Raw genomic sequence first — 24,451 nt, forward strand, 5'->3', positions numbered from 1 at the left:
TAAGAGATGAGGCACAACAGTAAATAACAGTATCATCAGCATAAAAATGAAGTTGTGCATTTTGGACATTTTTGTCTAAATCATTAATATAAATAGTGAATAAGAGAGGACCAAGTACAGAGCCCTGGGGCACACCATTCAGGACAGACAATTTAACAGACATAAGCCCATCAAATTGAGTGCACTGAGTTCTATCAGACAGATAGTTAGCAAACCATGCAACTGCATGCTCCGAAAGACCTATACTCAACAATCTCTGCCTTAGTATAGCATGATCAACTGTATCAAAAGCCTTAGAGAGATCAATAAAAAGTGAGACACAGTGCTGTTTTTTGTCAAGGGCTTCAGTGATATCATTTAAAACCTTCATGGCTGCTGTAATTGTGCTATGCTTCTTCCTGAAGCCCGATTGATACATTGATAAAATAGAGTTAGTAAATAAAAACTCTTTTAGCTGTTCACTTACAAGGGTTTCAAGTATTTTCACCAGGGGTGACAGCTTTGAGATTGGCCTATAATTATTTAAAAGAGTTGGATCTCCCCCTTTTAAAAGTGGTAGGACAAATGCTGATTTCCAGATCTTTGGAATTTCATTACATTCCAGGGTTAGATTGAACAGATATGTAAGTGGTTCAGCTATGAAATCAGCTGCCAGATTTAAAAAGCAGGGATCCAAAAGATCAGGACCTGCAGGCTTTCTTTGATCTAAGGATTTCAGGGCTTTATGTACCACCTGCACTGAGAATGGCAGAAAACTAAAAGTTTGACCAGCTCTCACTGGTTCATCCACACAGGGTTGTACAGAGACAGAGGACACTGGTTCATCCACACAGGGTTGTACAGAGACAGAGGACACTGAATCAAACAGCCTACCAGATGATACAAAGTGCTCATTGAAACAATTCAGCATTTCAGTTTTGTCATATATAGCAACAGAGTCCTTCAAAACACATGACGGTAATTCATTAACATTACTGTTACCAGACATAGACTTAATAGCATTCCAAAACTTTCTAGGGTCATTCAGGTTATCAGTGGTAACAGACATAAAATATTCAGACTTGGCCTTCCTGAGAAGAAAAGAACACTTGTTTCTTAACTGCCTAAAAATAAGCCAATCAGCATCAGAACAAGATTTCCTTGCTTTAGCCCAGGCTAGATTACGGTCGTGAATAATACAAGACAGCTCAGAAGAAAACCATGGATTATCCCGCCCTTTAACCCTGAACCTGCGGAATGGTGCATGTTTGTTTACTATTTGGAAAAAACCATCATGAAAGAATATCCAGGCAGTTTCCACATCAGGGATAAGCTCAATCTTGCTCCAGTCAAAATAAAACAAATCATGAAAGAAAGCCTGCTCATTAAAACACTTCAAATTTCTCTTACGAATAAAACGTGGATTTGTCTTTGGAACCTTAGTATTTCTAACAGCAACAACAGCACAATGGTCACTTAAATCATTACAAAAAACACCAACCGCAGAATATTTATGTGGAACATTTGTCAATATCAAATCAATCAGGGTAGATTTATCAGGGCATTTAAGATTTGGGCGAGTGGGTGAATTAATCAACTGGGTAAGATTCATAGAATTACAAAACATTTTTAAATCATCAGACACCGGCTTTAACCAACACCAGTTGAGATCACCAATCAAGATCATTTCACTGTAAAGAAGTTTAGACATAAGGTGCGTCAAAGAAGAAAATGCATCACCAAGAGCAGAGGGGGGTCTATAACAGCCAATCACAGTTATAGAGAGGCCCTTTGAAACCTCAATATTCAAAGCAAGAAATTCCAACTGTTTACAAATAGTTTCAGACTTTGCCACACTTACATGGAATTTAGATTTTACATATATAGCCACACCCCCACCTTTCTTAACCCGATCTGCACGATAAACATTGTAACCACTTATACAAATATCCTTATCAAAAATAGACTTGCTGAGCCAGGTTTCCGAAAACACAATTACATCAGCATCAGTTGATTTAGCCCAAATCCTAACCCCATCAATTTTTGACAACAGGCTGCGTACATTTAAATGAAAAATACCAAAACCAGATCTTGATTTAAAATCAGAGGGGGTTTGGAGACATTGCATATCAGGGCCAGGGTTAGGTTGCACATTACCTGATATCAACAACAGAAGAATAACTAGGCACCTCTGTTTAATAACCTTGCACGGCTTCTCTTTTTTAAGAGACCTACTGCAAGCGAATTCTACAAGTGAGTTTCCAGACAATACAAAACAGTCATTTAAAACCATTAGACTTTGGTAGTGACACAAATTCGTACTGTTCACATCATGCCACAAATGCATCGGCACTTGGACGAGTGGACCGAGTGAAAAAGAGCGAGTTCCTGCAGACAAAATGTCTAATGGACGCGAGAGTACATTGTCAGATGTACTCACCCTGCGACAATGTTCGTTTTCTCCAGAGTTCAATAAAGTCAGTGCACAAAGCAATACCACGTAAATTGTCATTTTCTCTGACCAAAAAACAAGAGGCCTACGAAGGTAAGCGGAGAGAGGGACAGCGTGTATGTGAGTGTTTGCGCGTGTGAGTAGATTGAGTGTTGAGGGCGATAGAGAGAACGGGTTGAGCTGCCACTGACAGCCAGGCGAAGAGTAAGGAGCAGCTCGGACAAGACACTCCGCGGACTAACGAGGAACTCAGGCCAGCCAGAGATAGGGTTACTTTGGTAAACTTCGAGTAATGAAGTTCCGAGTTGAGGAGGACCCGTGATCTTTACACCAGCAAAAATAAAATAGTTTGCACTACGCAACAACGAAGTTACGCAACCATAAATAAATAGATTATTAGTAGGTTAAAATGTACTAGTCACAAACAAACGACTTGACAAACGACTTGACATGCTGCCATCAATACGGACTATCAGCTCCCTCCAAAGATTTTCTATTGGGTTCAGGTCTGGAGACTGGCTAGGCCACTCCAGGACCTTGAGATGCTTCTTACGAAGCCACTCCTTAGTTACCCTGGCTGTGTGTTTCAGGTTGTTGTCATGCTGGAAGACCCAGCCACGACCAATCTTCAATGCTCTTACTGAGGGAAGGAGGTTGTTGGCCAAGATCTCGCGATACATGGCCCCATCCATCCTCCCCTCAATACGGTGCAGTCGTCCTGTCCCCTTTGCAGAAAAGCATCCCCAAAGAATGATGTTTCCACCTCCATGCTTCACGGTTGGGATGGTGTTCTTGGGGTTGTACTCATCCTTCTTCTTCCTCCAAACACGGCGAGTGGAGTTTAGACCAAAAAGCTCTATTTTTGTCTCATTAGACCACATGACCTTCTCCCATTCCTCCTCTGGATCATCCAGATGGTCATTGGCAAACTTCAGACGGGCCTGGACATGCGCTGGCTTGAGCAGGGGGCCTTACGTGCACTGCAGGATTTTAATCCATGACGGCGTAGCGTGTTACTAATGGTTTTCTTTGAGACTGTGGTCCCAGCTCTCTTCAGGTCATTGACCAGGTCCTGCCATGTAGTTCTGGGCTGATCCTTCACCTTCCTCATGATCATTGATGCCCCACGAGGTGAGATCTTGCATGGAGCCCCAGACCGAGGTTGATTGACCATCATCTTGAACTTCTTCTATTTTCTAATAATTGGGCCAACAGATGTTGTCTTCTCATCAAGCTGCTTGCCTATTGTCCTGTAGCCCATCCCAGCCTTGTGCAGGTCTACAATTTTATCCCTGATGTCCTTACACAGCTCTCTGGTCTTGGCCATTGTGGAGAGGTTGGAGTCTGTTTGATTGAGTGTTTGGACAGGTGTCTTTTATACAGGTAACTTGTTCAAACAGGTGCAGTTAATACAGGTAATGAGTGGAGAACAGGAGGGCTTCTTAAAGAAAAACTAACAGGTCTGTGAGAGGCGGAATTCTTACTGGTTGGTAGGTGATCAAATACTTATGTCATGCAATAAAATGCAAATTAATTACTTAAAAATCATACAATGTGATTTTCTGGATTTTTGTTTTAAATTCCGTCTCTCACAGTTGAAGTGTACCTATGATAAATATTACAGACCTCTACATGCTTTGTAAGTAGGAAAACCTGCAAAATCGGCAGTGTATCAAATACTTGTTCTCCCCACTGTATATATATATATATATATATATATATTATTGTTTACTGTACATGAGGCTGATTGTTGAACGCATTATCATGGCTGTCAGGTTTTCTCCCTCCAGGGGAAAATGTTGCATATGTCTTGTCCTGTCTCTCTCATCCTTCCTCTCCCCTGCCTCTAGGCAATAGCACAGCTGTCACCTCCATCATCTGTGTGCGTGTGTGTGTGTGTGTGTGTGTGTGTGTGTGTGTGTGTGTGTGTGTGTATGTGTGGTGTGGTGTGTATCAGTCTTGTTTATTACCAATAACATTGCTGTGGACTTGTTTCTTTCTGTTCTTCAGATTGGGTCTTTCTGAGTGGCCATTACCTCTCAAGGTCTGTGAATCACTCATTCTTCTTTCTACTGCTACAAATAATCCATACCTGAGGCTCAGTCAGACGTCACACAGGCAGAGAGGGTAAAATATGAGTGGGGGCCGGATGGGTTCGTGCAGGACAGGAGGGCAGGGGTTATAGTCCCAGCCCTACACCCATCCTGGGAGAGTGGAGCACTGTCTCCGTCTCCACGACGATGAAATATGACCTGAGAGCCTGCCAGCTCCTATGGGATCACTAGTGACAGAAGAGGGCCAACTCCATATAAATCTCGCTTTTATTGCTCTTTCTCTCCTTCTCCCCGTCTTATTCCCTCTCTCCGTACCTCTTTCAGTATGCAGTGTCCTCAAACAAAGTGAGATCATTATAAATCACACTCTTTATTGTTTTCCTGTGCCTCTCTCCCTCTCGCTGCTGCGTCTGCGCTCCTCTCTCTGCCCCTAGGGCAGCTGTGTTGCTGTGCATTTGGGTCTTTCTATAAACTAGGGTACCATGAGCATTTCTTGTAGTGGACAACTGTTTGGAGCTGTTACAAAGTCATTAATATAATTTTCATTTTCTGTTTTACGTGAATACATTAAGATATAAGGGGGAACACAGATACATTCAATATAATTCATGAGTTGAATCAAAACCTGTGTTTAAATCCTTTCTCATGCTTGGAGTCTTCACAGATTTGGCAAAAATCGTGCGACATACCTTTCTTTCCTTACATGATACTGGTGTTTGTCATTATATCATATACTAAGCATTTAACAATTGAATTACACATTGAACTTGATCGTGTAAAATTCCTGGATATTGCTGTTGGACACTTTTTTGTATGGAGATCTCGGACGTGCACTGTAACCTCATAACATTTCGTATCTCCCTATGTTAAGGTGTGAAAACTGTTTTCATGGGCACACATATCCATATTGTATGGATTGCAAAATAGAATGAGTGACTTTAACAAGATGAATCAAACAAAAATCGATAATGTCATTAACGGGGCTCTTCAATAATTATGCATCATAGTTTGATATGTATTTGATGTCTAGGTGTTTAGATATGTGGGTAAATTATCGTGCAACATCAGCTGATTCAGGAAAGGATTTTCTGAATGACGGTCAAGTGATAAAGAGCTGGATACTGCACGCGATTGAACAACAGCCAACGTGAAGGGAATTAATGTTGATCTGGAGAATTGACAGAACATTTTGGTGTCTACTGTATGTTGTTACTGCTTTCAAGATAATTAGCTTATGTCATGGACAACATTATGTCAAGATTCCTGAGGTAAGATTACGGTCCATGTACGTTTTGATCGTTTGTTTTCGAGTTAAAAGGGAGCAATCGGGAACGTGAAAACAGCTTCGATATTTTTTCTATGGCTTGAATTTCGTTTTTGCAAATAAAACCAAACATGATATTTGGATTTTCACATGTGTGTGGGGTTAAATGTGGAACGCCTGTCATCGGTTAAGTGCATAGCTAACACTTTCTGTCCTTTCAAAGTAGGAGTTCACCCTTCTAACTCCATTCTATGAATATATTATCTATTAATTAATCGATTAATAGCTGCACATACAGTGCCACGATAAAGTAAGATTTCTCAAATTCTGCATAAGATTTAGTGTGTATTGACTTGTTAATGAACTGCTGTTACTGTAAATGTTTAGCTGACTGATATATCCTAGCTACCTAGCTAACCATTGGTAATGTTATTAAATGATGCTATACAGCCAAAACAACAGTATATACTGCTAGACTAGACATATGCACCTAGCTATAGTTAGTCAGTGGTTGCACATCTAACTAGCTGGAATGAAGCAAGGGTCTGAATAGTAGGCATGTAAATATATCCTTTCACTGTTTATGCCAGGTCTTCAGCTACCCAGAACTGTCTGATCAGCCTGGTGGGGTGCCGTGGCTGTGTCCAGCTTACACCTGTGCAAATCCATGTGTGTATAGCAATGGAATTAAACATCCAACCAATGCCTCGAGTCGTGCTGTAGGTCCACCACACACCCAGAAGGTTGTGGGGTCCTGTCCAGAAGCAACCCCTAGCCCCTACCCCTAGACACTGATCTGAGAGGACTGGACAAGTGTAAACAATACTGCCAAAATTCCACCAAGCCTTTTAGAGGGTAAGGTGTAGCTCTCACCATGTCACCACCCATGAATCCCTCTCAGATCTTCACAAGTTTCTAGACTCTGGGCAGTAGGGGCTAGGGGTTGTTTCTGGACAGGCTATGGGTATTATGGTAGCACAGTCAATCTGTCTGGCAATGTCTAAAAATGTTAAAGGAGCAGTGCCGTTAAACATGATTTTTCAGTTTTTTTATGATACACTACATGACCAAAAGTATGTGGACACCTGCTTGTCAAACATCTCATTCCAAAATCATGGGCATTAATATGGAGTTGGTCCCCCCCTTTGCTACTATAACAGCCTCCACTCTTCTGGGAAGGCTTTCTACTAGATGTTGGAACATTGCTGCGGGGACTTGCTTCCATTCAACCATAAGAGCATTAGTGAGGTTGGTCACTGATGTTTGGCGATTAGGCCTGGCTCACAGTTGGTGTTCCAATTCATCCCAAAGGTGTTCGATGGGGTTGAGGTCAGGGCTTTGTGCAGGCCAGTCAAGTTCTTCCACAGCGATATCGACAAACCATTTCTGTATGGACCTCGCTTTGTGCATGGTGCATTGTCATGCTGAAGCAGGAAAGGTCCTTCCCCAAACTGTTGCCACAAAGTTGGAAGCACAGAATCGTCTAGAATGTAATTGTATGCTGTAGCGTTAAGATTTCCCTTCACTGGAACTAAGGGGCCTAGCCCGAACCATGAAAAACAGCCCCAGAACATTATTCCTCCTCCACCAAACTTTACAGTTGGCACTATGGTAACGTTCCCCTGGCATCCGCCAAACCCAGATTCGTCCGTCGGACTGCCAGATGGTGAAGCGTGAGTCATCACTCCATGAAACGTGTTTCCGCTGCTCCAGAGTCCAATGGCGGCGAGCTTTACACCACTCCAGCTGATGCTTGGCATTGCGCATGGTGATCTTAGGCTTGTGTGCAGCTGCTCTGCCATGGAAACCCATTTCATGAAGCTCCCAACGAACAGTTCTTGTGCTGACGTTGCTTCCAGAGGCAGTTTGGAACTCGGTATTGAGTGATGCAACCGAGGACAGATGATTTTTATGCACTAAGCACTTCAGCGGTCCTGTTCTGTGAGCTTGTGTGGGCTACCACTTTGCGGCTGAGCCATTGTTGCTCCTAGACGTTTCTACTTCACAATAACAGCACTTACAGTTGACAGGGGCAGCTCTAGCAGGGCAGAAATGCAATAGCTGTCAAATACTTGCTTCCTCTGTCCTTGGGAGTATCTCAATTGCATTTCCCTGATTTGTCGCATCCTCTCTCCTCGTCTCCTTCTCAAAACCCATTCAATGAGAAGGTCAGAGGACCTTACCCTCTCACCTTCTTATCCAATAGGTTTTGAGAAGGAGGCAAGGAGAGAGGACGTGAGGAATCAACGAAATACAATTGAGATTCTCCCCATTCCTCACCTCTCTCTCAAAGCACACTGGGGGAGAGGAGGGAAGGTTCCTCCCCTCAGGCTACAATACACTTTCAATTAGAGGCAAGGAGTGAAGGAAACAAGGACAGAGGAAGCAAGAATTTGACGTCTAGTTTTTAGATACAGACACACACACATACACACAAAATGCTTAAAGAGTGATTATAATGATTGCATTATTGGTTATTAATGTTGTCAATGATTTTGTTGACAGAACCCATTGTATTATATTATTGCCTTTTTTATATATTATTATTATAAACGATTAAAACATAAAGAAATGCTGTTGTTTGTCTTTTTCATTCTTCAGGAATGTTTAGCATGGCTATAAATGATAGAGAAGTTGACTAAAGCACAAAATGACCTGGCAACTAGGCATGACAAAGAAACATGCGATGTCCATGTTTCTTGTGACATTTTGAATGACATGTAGATGTTTTGTTGTTGCTAGGTGGCGTTATGGTCTCATTGTGCCTACTACCTATACTTTTATTCCTGTAACTACACATGTGAAGCTGCAAGAAAATCATATTTAAATGTATCTCAAACCATTTTTAAATGTTGACCCATTGTCACACATTGGCCCCTTTATTTATAGAAAGACCCATATGCTGCTCAGGTTATGGGACTACTGAGGGAAATGGCAGTCCCTGATGGATTCTATTAAAAAGAGCAGCACCCTCTGAAAGGTGCAATCTCTCTCTCTCTCTCTCTCTCACTCACTCACACTCACACTCACACTGTTTACTAGAGACAAACACACATGGAGAAATGTTGTTTACTGCAGACAAATAGAGGTGTAAATGAAGGGTTGCTCTGATTCTCAGTGGAAGAGGAGTGGAGTCAGTGATGGGAAAGAGGTCTATCTCAGTGTCTGGCTGCTCTGAATGCCTAGCATATCCTCTCTATGTCATAACAATATCCACATATGATACATTTATATTAACATTCCAGTGAAGAATGGAGTACACCAATCAATGATCCCTTTATGACATGAAATAAGCTACTTTAATCAATATTGTAGGGAAGCTTAGGGCTGAACTTGGAATGGAGGGCAGTGCCATGGTGACGAAATGGAGGAAGATAAGGGGGTGAGTGATGGTACTGAGATAAAGAACCACAATGCCATGGTGTATTTCTTTCACCATACTTGCACGATGTGCACATACATTCTGCAAGCTGACACAAATCTAACCCTTGAGCAGTCATGTGGAAAAAAGTAGTGAAGGGACATAAACACAAAATACAGACGTTATAGTGGTTGTTTTGAGAGGGAAGCAAAAATAGACCGTTTTTGTGAAATGTTAGTTATTTTTTATCTCCTCAAATACATGATTTCTCTTCCATGGTAAGGTTTCACTAATACTGCCGTCTAACATGGGGCTTATTCTTGCTGTGGGCGTCCCTAACAATCTAACAGTATTACAAAAAAGGGTTGTCCGCTAGGGGTTTCAAATACAGTAGCCAAATCAGGATGAATTATCGACTAAATGTAAATTGTTTCATGAATTGAATAAATAATATCACAGGGAGTATAGTCAAACATATTTCGAGTGTGTGTGTGTGTGAAATAGACTGTCTGTTACATATTGACTGACATACCATCATGCCCTCCCGCCTCGTTGAAGTAGCTTAGGCGTCTTCCATAGAATCAATCTAATTCATCATGGCGTTCGGAATTGGATACGGCAGCTGGAGTTTGTTTCTCACGTCGGTCTTTCCCAAAACGTGAATTTCCCAGTTTAGATACATGCTCTCTTGGACTAGGACAGTGCAGAATAAAATGTCGTGTAAAGATCTTCTCTCTGTGGAGCAGAATAGACGGTGAAAACTATATTACCCGCCAAATAGACTATTTCCCAAGTCGCTCATTTCTTGCTTGTTCGCTATCCAAGTCGAAGAGAGAAATTGTTCGGCAAGGATAGGAGAGTAGAGGTGGAAGAGGCCCGACTTTGAGGTAAGATTTTTGTTTTCAAGGACGATGGTTTTTCTAACTTCAAACATATAATACACAGAATGGTAGGTGATTCAATGACATGATTTAATCATTTGTATTGGTTTACACACTAATAACTAGTAATCACACAGCTACAGCTAACTTTAAAATCCCTCCCTCGTTTTGACACTGTTGTTTCTCAACAAACTAACCTAACTAGCCAGACACGTAGCCACAAGCTAACCTCGGTTATCATACATAAACTTTTTTCTTATGACCTACATTTAGCTAGTTGTGGCTTTAGCTAATGTGTCTATTTCTTCATCATACTGTGTGACATTGTAGCAAAGTTACGCAAGAACTGGATGTTTTTCTGATTTTTTTTGAATAATTTGTTGCGAACGACGTTCTTTTCGTAACGTAACTAGACCATTCTGCTCCTAAATCTGGCGTTCTACGAAGTGGTCGCACAAGATAGTTATATTTCATCCAAATGTACCTAGGTAGTTTTTACAGTCGGGGATTATGGGCATCAAAGCCCTTTCTTATGAAATTAATTGGCACAGTGACGCTCTCCTCCCCGTTCGTTCTGGACACAGAAATACATACAAGTTTTGAGTTTTGCGCGTTTGTAGTGTATGTAATCCCACTGCTCGGACGTGTCAACATCTGTCGCCAGGGTTTCTAATGCTCTTTAATCTAGTAATACACGTCTGTGATTTAAACCCGTCGTGAATTAATTTACATAAAATGTTCATTTGGCATTATGTTGCGTTCTCCAGTCAACAAACGGCTAATGTTGTGTTTGCAAAAAGATTTGATCAGGTATGATTGACTGGTATAAATGCGATCGACCGTATCTGTACCATTGTAGAAGACGAGGTGAAGGCATTCTGTGTTCCTTTTACCTTTGGATTTGACTGGCATGATGGCAGAGAACTTTGGAATGTAACGGTCTTGAACTTTGCTTCATTGCATACATTATAGTAGCAATACCTAGCAGAATAGCTTCCCGTTATATGCAGGAATCAAAGTGTTGCCATGTAATCTTTTATATGTGGAATAACAAAGGATTTACCCCCATACTACAGCTGATGCAGGCGCCATGGCCATAGTTGCGGCATGGGAGTGACATGACATTCAGCACCGATATGGCTTCCTAAACCCAACCCCCACCAACACTACCATCATGCTTGTCCCACTGAAGTAGAAGCAAAGTTCAGAGGTGGAGACAAAAAGCATGGATGAATCGGTGCTGTTGGACTTGCTGGAATGCCCAGTGTGTTTGGAGCGGCTGGATGCCACAGCCAAGGTCCTCCCTTGCCAACACACCTTCTGCAGGCGCTGCCTTCAGGGCATCCTGAGCTCCCGGGCAGAGCTGCGCTGCCCAGAGTGCCGCACGCTGGTGGCGTGTGCTGTGGACGAGCTGCCCAGCAATATCCTCCTGGTTCGGCTGCTGGATGGCATCAAACAGAGGCCCCGCAGGGCGGGCCCCTTAGCTGGAGTCTGCACCAACGGCACAGCTGGGGTCAGGGTGCAGGGCAACGGGCCCAGAGACCAAGGAGCTCCAGGAGCACAGCCCCAGAGAGCCCAGGCAAAGAGCACCCCAGTGAGGGTAAGTAGTCTGCTTTCAGGGGGTTGTTAAATATGGATGAGTGAGCATGTATGTGGTTTCTCATGGTTCGAGCCAGGGCTGAAACAAATCAGAGCAAATCTGCAGGGATTAAATAGCAGCATGTTGCATTACTGGCTCTACTCTTTGGCCCAGATGAACAGTTATCATAGTGATCCTACAGCTGGCCAGCTGACTAACAGCCCAGTGCTGAATACAACAGGGACTACTGAGCAGATGACAGTTGAGCCAACAAATGATTCCATCCTCCTGGCTGCTGAGGACAATAGTGTCATGAGGTTCATATTGACAAATAGATTTTGAACTGATGTTGTTGGACCATTAGTTAGAATGGCACAAATGTGTGCCAGGTCCATGTTGTAGTAATGGTTTTGGAGTGAAGGTGAGAAAGGTGAGGCAGGTGTTTGTTAGGACTGACAGTTACTGTGCAGCACAGAGAGATAGTCATCAGGGATGATGCAGAGCCAGAGGTGAGTGCTAAAATCCTATTAGGGCGGCAGGTAGCTTAGTGGGTAAGAGCGTTGTGCCAGTAACCGAAAGGTCGCTGGTTCTAATCCCCGAGCCGACTAGGTGAAAAATCTGTCGATGTGCCCTTAAGCAAGGCACTTAACCCTAATTGCTCCTGTAAGTCGCTCTGGATAAGAGCGTCTGCTAAATGACTAAAATGTAAATGTAAAAATGTCTCGGACAACCAGCTTGGTGCTCTGAAGGCCAAGTTATGCAGCTGAGAGAAACTGTCTCCACTGACGAGAGTAAGCAGAATTATGTTCCTCCCTCTTATCCTTAGGAGCCACAGGGAGAAGACTGGTTGGTGTGTTAGGTGGATATTTGGGATCATATGTCACATGAAACCAGTCCATGATGTTCTTCTCAGATAGTGCCTTCAGAAGGTAGTCACACCCCTTGACTTTTTTCCACATTTTGTTGTATTACAGCCTGAATTTAAAATTGATATATTTGATTGTGTCACTTGCCTACACACAAGACCCCATAATATCAAAGTGGAATTATGTTTTTTGAAATTTGTACAAATTAATTAAAAATGAAAAGCTGAGATGTCTTGAGTCAATAAGTATTCAACCCCTTTGTTATGGCAAGCATAAATAAGTTCAGGAGTAAACATTTGCTTAACAAGTCACATAATAAGTTGCATGGACTAACTGTGTGATTTCAAAAAAATATTTTTTATGACTACCTCATCTCTGTACCCCACACATACAATTATCTGTAAGGTCCTTCAGTCAAGTAGTGAATTTCAAACACAGATTCAAACACATAGACCAGGGAGGTTTTCCAATGCCTTGAATAGAAGGGCACCTATTCGTAGATGTGTAAAACAATTCAGAAATAAAAGGCTAACATTGAATATCCCTTTGAGCATGGTGAAGTTATTAATTACACTTTGGATGGTGTATCAATAAACCCAGTCACTACAAAGATACAGGCATCCTTCCTAACTCAGTTGCCTGAGAGGAAGGAAACTGCCCAGGGATTTCACCTCAGAGGCCAATGGTGACTTTAAAACAGTAACATAATTTAATGGCTGTGATAGGAGAAAACTGAGGATGGATCAACAACATTGTAGTTACTCCAGAATACTAACCTAATTGACAGAGGAAAAAGAAGGAAGCCTGTACAGAATACAAATATTTCAATAAGGTACTAAAGTAATACTGCAAAAAATGTAGCAAAGCAATTCACTTTTTGTTCTGAATACACAACACATTACTGAGTACCACTCTTTATATTTTCAAGCATAGTGGTGGCTGCATCATGTTATGGGTATGCTCGTAATCATTAAAGACTGGGGAGTTTTTCAGGATAAAAAAGGAACGTAATGGAGCTAAGCACAGGCAAAATCCTGGAGGAAAACCTGGTTCAGTCTGCATTCCACCAGACATGGGGAGAGGAATTCACCTTTCAGTAGAAAAATAACCTAAAACACAAGGCCAGATCTACGCTGGAGTTGCTTACCAAGTATACAGTTAATGTTCCTGAGTGGCCGAGTTACAGTTTTGACTTAAATCTATACTGAACAAAAATATAAATGCAACATGCAACAATTTCAAAGATTTTACTGAGTTACAGTTCATATAAGGAAATCGGTCAATTGAAATAAATGAATTAGGCCCTAATCTATGGATTTCACATGACTGGGAATACAGATATGCATTCGTTGGTCACAGATACCTTAAAAAAAAAAAAGGTAGGGGCATGGATCAGAAAACCAGCCAGTATCTAGTGTGACCACCATTTGCCTCATGCAGTGCGACACATCTCCTTCGCATAGTTGGCTGTTGATTGTGGCCTGTGGAATGTTGTCCCACTCCTCTTCAATGGCTGTGCATAGTTGCTGGATATTGGGGGGAACTGGAACACGCTGTCGTACATGTCGATCCAGAGCATCCCAAACATGCTCAATAGGTGACATATCTGGTGAGTATGCAGGCCATGGAATAACTGGGACATTTTCAGCGTCCAGGAATTGTGTACAGATCCTTGCAACATGGGGCTGTGCGTTATCATGCTGAAACATGAGGTGATGGCGGCGGATGAATGGCAAGACAATGGGCCTCAGGATCTCGTCACGGTATCTCTGTGCATTCAAATTGCCATTGATAAAACCAATTGTGTTCGTTGTCCGTAGCTTAAGCCTGCCCATACCATAACCCCACCGCCACCATGGGGCACTCTTTTCACAACGTTGACATCAGCAAACCCGCTCGCCCACACAACGCCATACACGTGGTCTGCGGTTTTGAGGCCGGTTGGATGTACTGCCAAATTATCTAATACAATGTTGGAGGTGGCTTATGGTAGATAAATGAACATTCCATTTTCTGGCAACTGCTCTGGTGGACATTTCTGCAGTCAGCATGCCAATTGCACGCTCCCTCAACTTGAGACAACTGTGGCATTGTATGACAAAACTGCACATTTTAGTGGCCTTTTATTGTCCCCAGCACAAGGTGCACCTGTGTAATGATCATGCTGTTTAATCAGCTTCTTGATATGCCATATCTGTCAGGTGGATGGATTATCTAGGCAAAGGACAAATGCTCATTACAGGGATGTAAACAAATTTGAGCAAAACATTTGCGAGAGATAAGCTTTATTGTGCGAATGAAACATTTAATAATAGGCAAATGTTGTACAATCCAGGTGTGGAAAGGTCTTAGAGACCTACCCAGAAAGACTCACAGCTGTAATCGCTGCCAAATGTGCTTCTACAAAGTATTGACTCGGGTGTGAATACTTATATAAATGAGATACATTTGCTAACATTTCTAAAAACATGTTTTCACTTTGTCATTATGGGGTATTGTGTGTAGATGGGTGAGAAAATACATCTATTTGAATTAAATTTGAGTTCAGGCTGTAACGCAACAAAATGTGGAGTAAGTCAAGGGGTATGACTACTTTCTGAAGGCACTGTAGTTGTCATGGCAGTGCTTGCTTTGTTTATGTTTTGGTTTTTCCTCAACAGCAGGTCGTCTGCTCTTTCGCAAAACAAAAACTAGCCGCCTTTTCTTTTTAAATTGAATAATCTGGGAAAAGGTTAAGTACAATGCTTACTGGCACGGCATTCTGTCACTTAAGTCATATGAAATGGCCTACCAGTTATACAACACAAGATTACTGCATGCACTTTAACAGACAATATGTAATGTTTAGCCTAGGTATTATATGAGCTGGCTTTACTCAGTATTTAGGTATTGACAAGTTGTGTTTGGTGTATTGTCCCTCATTCAATAATACTCAAGGAAGAAGCTGGGTCATTGGACAGATGTCCAGGTTGTATGTAGTCAGTGGAATGTTGTGTTACTGTGTCTGTTTTAACCATTCAGGTACAGAGATCCCATCTCCTTTGGGTGAAACTACCTAATGCTGGTTGAGCTGCCTCATTTACTGTAGTACCTCTTCAAAAGTCAGCTCATTTCAAGTTGGGCCCATTGGAACTTCCCTCTATCCTGAAAAGCCTGTTTATTGGAGAAAAGAGCTTGTCATACTTGTGACTCCTCCATTATATGGTCCTTTTTGAGGTTTTTATTCTCAGTCTGTTATATGATCCCCTCAGTAAGGGGATGGAACTCGCAATGCCCTGAGCTATCACATTTAGCCTAAACACCCGCATAACACATGCACGCACACACACCCACACACAACACCACACCATGCTGGGTGACATTCAAAATCAAGTGTGTTTTTTGTGAATGTACTATTGCCAAGTGTCTTCAAAGCACTTTCAGCATAATTTCCCTGCATTTCTCTGCTATAGCATGTTGTCTTTGTGAAGTCTGTTCTGCTCCCTCCCAGGGCATCTTACTGTAGAGAGAGAGAGCTGAATGGGAGAGGGGAGGGTAATGCAGGTGGAATATGTCAAAACATGAAAGGCAGCTATCAAAGCGCTGGCTGGGTGCTAGCATGGTCTAATCCCTGCCTGCCTGCCTGCCCAGTGAGTCCAGGAGTGTTGGTCGACTCCTCAGGGACCCTTCGCCTCGCTGCCCCTGCTTGGTTCTCCTCATATTGGACTCAGTCCTCCACCACACCACACTGACTCCCTCGCTCCCTCTCTCCTGTTGTCCTCAGTCTCTCCTTCAGTTGGTGTTGTGCGTCCCTCATTCTTTGAACTGGCCCCTTCATCTTGGTGCTCCTGTCCAGCCCTGCTTGCCGCTCCAATTCTTATCTATCTCTGAGGGGAGAGGGGGTGGAGCCTGACCGACAGATGCATAACAGGGTTTTGTTTCAGCTCTCCTCTGATATGACTGACTGACATGGGCGTCAGGAGGGACTTGGGGAGAGGGGGCTGTGTGTGTGTTTGGGGGATAAGGATGCTGCTAGTGGCAGACAAAAGGTAAGGAAGGAATGCTATGGGAAAGGTGTCAATTGTAAAAGGGTCAATGGTCCCTCCCTTTCTTTGACCCTGGCCTGTCACAATGTAACTGAAGTCACCAGTTGTGTGACACCGTGTGACACCGTGGCCTTGCATGTCTTTGATAAAGGGGGAATAAAGGAGCAGGGCAGGCGGCCTCAGGGAAAGGCTGTGTGACTGTGGAGGGGACCTCATCACTGATGAGTCAGGTTAGCTCTATGGCTCTCAGATTACTGGGATGTTTTGTCTTCCTGGCTTTGTTGTTGAGTCATACTAGAACAACACAGTAGTTTTCCATCCTCTCACAGGTTTGGATGAGATTATCTTTTTATCATGTGATGTGGGTAAAAGCCATTGTAAGTGGAAGTCAGGGGTCAGGTTCAGGGGTCGTGGCTGTGTGGGGTCGGCGCCAGCAGAGACAGATTAAAAGAACCTGCTCATTAAGACTGAGGGAGAGGGGTCCCCCTGGATGTCTTTTATTTGCATTTTTGTCTTAGAAAAATGGTTATTCTACAAAAAGCTCAGGCTTGTTTTAAAACAGAAAAGCTTATGTGATGATTAGTTATTTTGTCAGCAATGGACTGCTATAGATGTGTGGACGATTGGCCAAGTGTCTTCAAACTGAAAACAGACTAGTATAATTAATCAGTGTAAATGGAACATTGCTCTCTCAATAATGGATCTGAAATTGTTCCACAGCTGGTGTCATTATCACATTGACACTTTTGATGGGACATTAGCTTTGTGTGAAACCCAACGCGTACATTTGTAGAGGAGGTTATCTGACATCCTCCTCAACGGCAAATGTTGATTAACGATGACATCATGAGCTGGACCTCCTGTTGTGCGGGCGCTTGCGTGTGTGTTGAGGGGGAAAGATGCTAGACATTCTATCATGTCTAGCTGAAGCTCGGGGGTAGAATTAGGCAATTGTTTCCTCTGTATTAATGATGGCTTAGTAGAACTCATGGCTACTTCCATCTCTTTCTAGGGCTGGTAATTGCCTGAGACCTATTATCACCATAGTTAGGTGCTGATACAATATGTATTACGATTCTCACGATTCTACTGTATATGTATTGCCATTCTATATTGCGATTTGATGATCCAAACATATTGCTCACCATATATCTTCTGCCGAGAGACGAGAGAGCCATGATAACTAGTTTTGATCAGTCAGGGAAATAAAAGTGCTGAAAACAAATTGGCTCCCTATTTTAAAAAGAAGATTGAGATCAAGCTATAGGATGAAAAATACTGGCGATTTGGAGCAGGTACAGCCGGCTAACACTACCTACAGTAGCAAAAAATATATATATATATATTTTTACAAATCGATACTTGGAGTATATATCGTCCCAAAAGAATATTTGTAAATGTATTGATTTCCCGCCCCCCCCCCCCCCCCCCATCACTATCTCTTTCTGTCTATTTGTGTTTATTTTCTCTGTATCTGATCCGCATATCTCCATCTCCATGAAATAACTTCAAAACAAACAGGGAGCAAAACGATAACCCATTACTTTAGCTGCCGCCAGTATCGGACATGCATAAAGATGGTGGCACCCATTGCTGTATTGTACAGTTCTCTCCATTACTCTTTTTGTATCTGCATTAGAACAGTAAACTTGATCCCAATTCTAGTTCCAAGACAGCGGCTATATATACAGTGCCTTCGGAAAGTATACAGACCCCTTGACTTTATCCACATTTTGTTACGTTACAGCCTTATTCTGAAATGGATTTTTTTTTTTATGTCCTCAGCAATCTACACACAATACCCCATAATGACAAAGCGAAAATAAAATATAAGACACCTTAATTACATAAGTATTCAGACCCTTTGCTGTGAGACTCGAAATTGAGCTCAGGTGGTCCTCTGTAGCTCAACTGGTAGAGCATGGCGCTTGTAACGCCAGGGTAGTGGGTTCGATCCCCGGGACCACCCATATGTAAAAATGTATGCACACATGACTGTAAGTCGCTTTGGATAAAAGCGTCTGCTAAATGGCTTATTATTATTATTATTATTATTATTATTATCATCCTGTTTCCATTGATCATCCTTGAGATGTTTCTACAACTTGATTAGAGTCCACCTGTGGTAAATTCAATTGATTGGACATGATTTGGAAAGGCACACACCTGTCTATATAACGTCCCACAGTTGACAGTGCATGTCAGAGCAAAATTGTCCGTAGAGCTCTGAGACAGGATTGTGTTTTTGCTTTGTCATTATGGGGCATTGTGTGTAGATGAGGGGGTGAAAAAAACACAATTTAATCAATTTTAGAAGAAGGCTAAAAGTATTCAGACCCCTTGACTTTAGGTTACAGCCTCATTCTAAAATTGATTAAATTGTTTTTTCCCCTCATCAATCTACACACAATACCCCATAATGACAAAGCAAAAACAGGTTTTTAGAAACGGAAATATAACATTTACATAAAGTTGAAGTCGGAAGTTTACGTACACCTTAGCCAAATACATTTAAACTCAGTTTTTCACAATTCCTGACATTTAATCCTAGTCAAAATACCCTGTCTTAGGTCAGTTAGGATCACCACTTTATTTTAAGAATGTGAAATGTCAGAATAATAGTAGAGAGAATGATTTATTACAGCTTTTATTTCTTTCATCACATTCCCAGTGGGTCAGAAGTTTACATACATACACTCAATTAGTATTTGGTAGCATTGCCTTTAAATTGTTTAACTTGGGTCAAACGTTTCGGGTAGCCTTCCACAAGCTTCCCACAATAGGTTGGGTGAATTTTGGCCCATTCCTCCTGACAGAATTGGTGTAACTGAGTCAGGTTTGTAGGCCTCCTTGCTCGCACACGCTTTTTCAGTTCTGCCCACACATTTTCTATAGGATTGAGGTCAGGGCTTTGTGATGGCCTCTCCAATACCTTGACTTTGTTGTCCTTAAGCCATTTTGCCACAACTTTGGAAGTATGCTTGGGGCCATTGTCCATTTGGAAGATCCATTTGCAACCAATCATTAACTTCCTGACTGATGTCTTGAGATGTTGCTTTAATATATCCACACAATTTTCCTTCCTCATGATGCCATCTATTTTGTGAAGTGCACCAATCCCTCCTGCAGCTAAGCACCCCCACAGCATGATGCTGCCACCCCCGTGCTTCACGGTTGGGATGGTGTTCTTCAGCTTGCAAGCCACCCCCTTTTTCGTCCAAACATAACGATGGTCATTATGGGCAAAAAGTTTTATTTTTGTTTCATCAGACCAGAGGACATTTCTCCAAAAAGTACGATCTTTGTCCCCATGTGCAGTTGCAAACCATAGTCTGGCTTTTTTATGGCGGTTTTGGAGCAGTGGCTTCTTCCTTGCTGAGCGGCCTTTCAGGTTATGTCGATATAGGACTCGTTTTACTGTGGATATCGATACTTTTGTACCTGTTTCCTCCAGCATCTTCACAAGGTCCTTTGCTGTTCTTCTGGGATTGATTTGCACCAAAGTATGTTAATCTCTAAGAGACAGAAAGCGTCTCCTTCCTGAGCGGTATGACGGCTGCGTGGTCCCATGGTGTTTATAGTTGCGTACTATTGTTTGTACAGATGAACATGGTACCTTCAGGCGTTTGGAAATTGATCCCAAGGATGAACCAGACTTGTGGAGGTCTACAATTTTTTTTTCCTGAGGTCTTGGCTGATTTTTATTTTTATTTTCCCATCATATCAAGCAAAGAGGCACTGAGTTTGAAGGTAGGTCTTGAAATACATCCACAGGTACACCTCCAATTGACTCAGGCTAATTGACATCATTTATCAGAAGCTTCTAAAGCCATTACATCATTTTCTGGAATTGTCCATGCTGTTTAAAGGCACAGTCAACATAGTGTATGTAAACTTCTGACCCACTGGAATTGTGATACAGTGAATTATAAGTGAAATAATCTGTCTGTAAACAATTGTTGGAAAAATTACTTGTGTCATGCACAAAGTAGGTTTTGGCTCCCGAGTGGCGCAGCGGTCTAAGGCACTGCATCTCAGTGCTTGAGGCGTCACTACAGACGCCCTGGTTCGATTCCAGGCTGTATCACAACCGGCCGTGATTGGGAGTCCCATAGGGCGGCGCACAATTGGCCCAGTGTCGTCCGGGTTTGGCCGGTGTAGGCCGTCATTGTAAATAAGAATTTGTTCTTAACTGACTTGCCTAGTTAAATAAAGGTTAAAAATAAAAAAAATAAAAAAAAGATGTCCTAACCGACTTGCCAAAACTGTAGTTTGTTAACAATACATTTGTGGAGTGGTTGAAAAATGAGTTTTAATGACTCCAACCTAAGTGTATGTAATCTTCTGACTTCAACTGTAAGTATTCTGACCTTTAATCAGTACTTTGTTGAAGCACCTTTGGCAGCGATTACAGCCTCGAGTCTTCTTGGGAATGACGCTACAAGCTTGGCACACCTGTATTTGGAGAGTTTCTCCCATTCTTCTCTGCAGATCCTTTCAAGCTCTTTCAGTTTGGATGGGGAGCGTTGCTGCACAGATATTTTCAGGTCTCTCCAGAGCTGTTAGATCGGGTTCAAGTCCGGACTCTGGCTGGGCCACTCAAGGACATTCAGAGACTTTTCCCGAAGCCACTCCTGCGTTGTCTTTGCTGTGTGCTTAGGGTTGTTGTCGTGTTGGAAGGTGAACCTTCACCCCAGTCTGAGGTCCTGAGCACTCTGGAACAGGTTTTCATCAAGGATCTCTGTACTTTGCTCCGTTCAGCTTTGCCTCGATCCTGACTAGTCTCCCAATCCCTGCCGCTGAAAAACATTCCCACAGCATGATGCTGCCACCACTATGCTTCACCGTAGGGATGGTGTCAGGTTTCCTCCAGACGTGACGCTTGGCATTCAGGGCAAAGAGTTAAATCTTGGTTTTATGGGACCAGATAATCTTGTTTCTCATGGTCAGAGTCTTTAGGTGCCTTTTGGCAAACTCCAAGCGGGCTGTCATGAGCCTTTTACTGAGGAGTGGCTTCCGTCTGGCCACTCTACCATAAAGGCCTGATTGGTGGAGTGCTGCAGAGATGGTTGTCCTTCTGGAAGGTTCTCCCATCTCAGCAGAGGAACTCTAGAGCTCTTTCAGAGTGACCATCGGGTTCTTGGACACCTACCTGACCAAGGCCCTTCTTCCACGATTGCTCAGTTTGGCCGGGCGGCCAGCTCTAGGAAGAGTTTTGGTGGTTCCAAACTTATTCCATTTAAGAATGATGGAGGCCACTGTGTTCTTGGGGACCTTCAATGCTGCAGAATTTTTTGGTACCCTTTCCCAGATCTGTGCGTTTACACAATCCTGTCTCAGAGCTCTACGGACAATTCCTTCGACCTCATGGCTTGGTTTTTGCTTTGACATTAATTGTCAACTGTGGGAACTTATACACAGATGTGCCTTTCCAAATCATGTCCAATCAATTGAATTTACCACAGGTGGACTCCCAAGTTGTAGAAACATCTCAAGTATGATCAATGGAAACAGGATGCACCGGAGCTCAATTTCGAGGCTCATAGCAAAGGGTCTGAATACTTATGTAAATAAGGTATTTCTGTTTTTTTTATCTTTAATAAATGTGTAAAAATGTCTAAACCTGTTTTCGCTTTGTCATTATGGGGTATTGTGTGTAGATTGAGGATTTGTATTCATTTAATCCATTTTAGAATAAGGCTTTAACGTAACAAAATGTGGAAAATGTCAAGGGGCCTGAATACTTTCTGAATGCACTGTATATAATAATAATAATAATAATAATTATTATTATTATTATTATTATTATTATTATTATTATTTATATATTTTTAATTCATTATGCTGATTTATTGGTACATTGAACCATGTTGTGCGCTGTTGTTTTAAAAACTCTGTGGGTAGTGCTAAAACAATGACGTCATATCTGAATTCTTCCATCTTTATGCACGTTCGCCATTGGATATAGCTCCAAGTCCAATTTCCTGTCCCCTGTTAGAAATGCGTAATTTAGCATTTCTGTGTAAAGTCGCTTTAAAAAATATATATATATTTGTTTTGTACTTGTTTTCTTCCTCAAGTCTTTGGAGTTTGATTAATTTTTTTATATTGAGGAGGAATGTTGTTTACTGCTATGTCCTGGTATAAAAGTGTCTCATTAAATTCCAGTGCTCTTCCCTGCACCTGAGGCCAATGAGTCCCGCTGCTGCTGGCCCTCTTTGATGACATCATGTTGTTGGCGGTGATTTCTGCTGGTTGTCTGGTTGACCTCGGCCTGTGTGATGGAACCCCCTCATTACACCCTCTCTCTGCCCACACACTGGCAAACACATACTTACAGCTCCACTGGGAACAGATGAACAGGCCCTATGCTTTTCTCCCGGTCTCTTTCTCTCTCTTTCCTTCTCATTCTTTCACACATTGCCTATTCCTCTTCTCTTCTCCTCTGTATTTCCCATGGAAGTCCAGAGGGAACAGGGAGTATTATTGTCTGTGAGGTTTTGATCATCCACCTAATGTCCTTCTTTGTGAAATCATCACCATCTCTTCTTTCATGTCTCTAGGGTGCCCATCCTTTCTGCTAAGTGGCATCTTCTGCCTCTTTCTCTCTGCCTCTCTCCCTCTGCCTCTCTCTCTCTCCCTCTCTCCCTCCTTCTCCCTCTCTCATCTAGCTGGAGTCTGTGTCTCTCCCTCTCCTCCTGGCTGTAGCCTGACTCCATGTTAAAGGGTGAATGAGATTAGACTGGTATTGATTGGCCAGTGAGACGGCACTGCTCACATTCTGGCACCAGCAAACACTTGTTACCCTAGACTTTTGCTGTGCTGTGTGTGTATGCTCGTAGTCAGGGCATTATGTCTGGGTGTACGTGTTGCCCATGCTGGCTATGCTATGGGAATGACTGTCCCTCTCTGGGGTTAACATAATTCAAATGATGTTTTCAGGTCAGAAATGTAAAGCGTATGTGGGTCTGTCTCCCCAGACAGAACGTTGTGTCTGTGTGTGTTCAGACAGAGCTTAGAGTTTGTTTGTGTGTGTGTGTGTTTGGAATGCCACAGGTAGTCACACATCTCTGTTTTCCTTGTAAACACTGGGCCTGTCTGGTCTCGTCCAAATGGCAAGCTCACACACTCAGCTTCTGCTTTTGTGCGTGTGGTGTTCCTGTATGGGTGTGTGTGTCTTCTGCGTCTGTCTAGTGAAGTTTGGTAGCTGTTTGAACTTTGGGTTATGCTCTGATATGATATGAGGTGGCTGTACATTAATAAGGCTTTAGCAGTGTGTGTTGATAAGCACACAGGAAGGCGGGGAGGCGGGCAGACGGGGAGGCGGGCAGACGGGGAGGCGGGCGGTAGGGGAGGCGGGCAGACGGTAGGGGAGGCAGGCAGGCGGTAGGGGAGGCAGGCAGGCGGTAGGGGAGGCAGGCAGACGGGGGGAGGCAGGCAGGCAGACGGTAGGGGAGGCAGGCAGGCATACGGGGGGGAGGCAGGCAGGCAGGCAGGCAGACAGACGGGGAGTCAGACGGGGAGGCAGGCGCCTGAGCAGCTGTTGCCCCCAGGGCAGAGTCACCTGTAGCATCTGCCTCCTGTTCTGACAGACTGATTCTCTCATATTCATGAGGGGATGAGTCGGCCATCTTTACTTTCATCACGTATTCCAATGTAATGTAAGGCTCAAAGGGACATTTTTCTTGTAATCATTGGCATTACTACAACAACGACAATGTGTAATTTATAGACTGTAATCAGTCACAAGTCAGTGTGTACAGTTGAAGTCGTTAGTTCACATACACTTAGGTTGGAGTCATTAAAACACGTTTTTCAACCACTCCACAAATTCCTTGTTAACTAACTATAGTTTTGGCAAGTTGGTTAGGACATCTACTTTGTGCATGACACAAGTAATTTTTCCAACAATTGTTTACAGACAGATTATTTCACTTATAATTCACTGTATCACAATTCCAGTGGGTCAGAAGTTTACATACACTATGTT

At 42.7% G+C, this 24,451-nt stretch overlaps 1 protein-coding gene across 1 annotated transcript in view; it reads left to right on the forward strand.

Annotated features, from left to right (window-relative positions):
• Window positions 1-11,216: 11,216 nt before the first annotated feature.
• The window catches only part of LOC311148521 (E3 ubiquitin-protein ligase SH3RF1-like), a gene marked incomplete at its 5' end in the record, with an annotated part of 69,612 nt that continues 56,377 nt past the window's right edge, over window positions 11,217-24,451 (forward strand). The window contains 1 exon segment of the mRNA XM_084185502.1: window positions 11,217-11,591. Within this exon segment, the coding sequence (XP_084041628.1) occupies window positions 11,217-11,591 (375 nt within the window).

The sequence above is a fragment of the Coregonus lavaretus genome (genome assembly GCF_964263955.1).
Source record: "Coregonus lavaretus genome assembly, chromosome: 21".
Lineage (NCBI taxonomy): Eukaryota > Metazoa > Chordata > Actinopteri > Salmoniformes > Salmonidae > Coregonus > Coregonus lavaretus.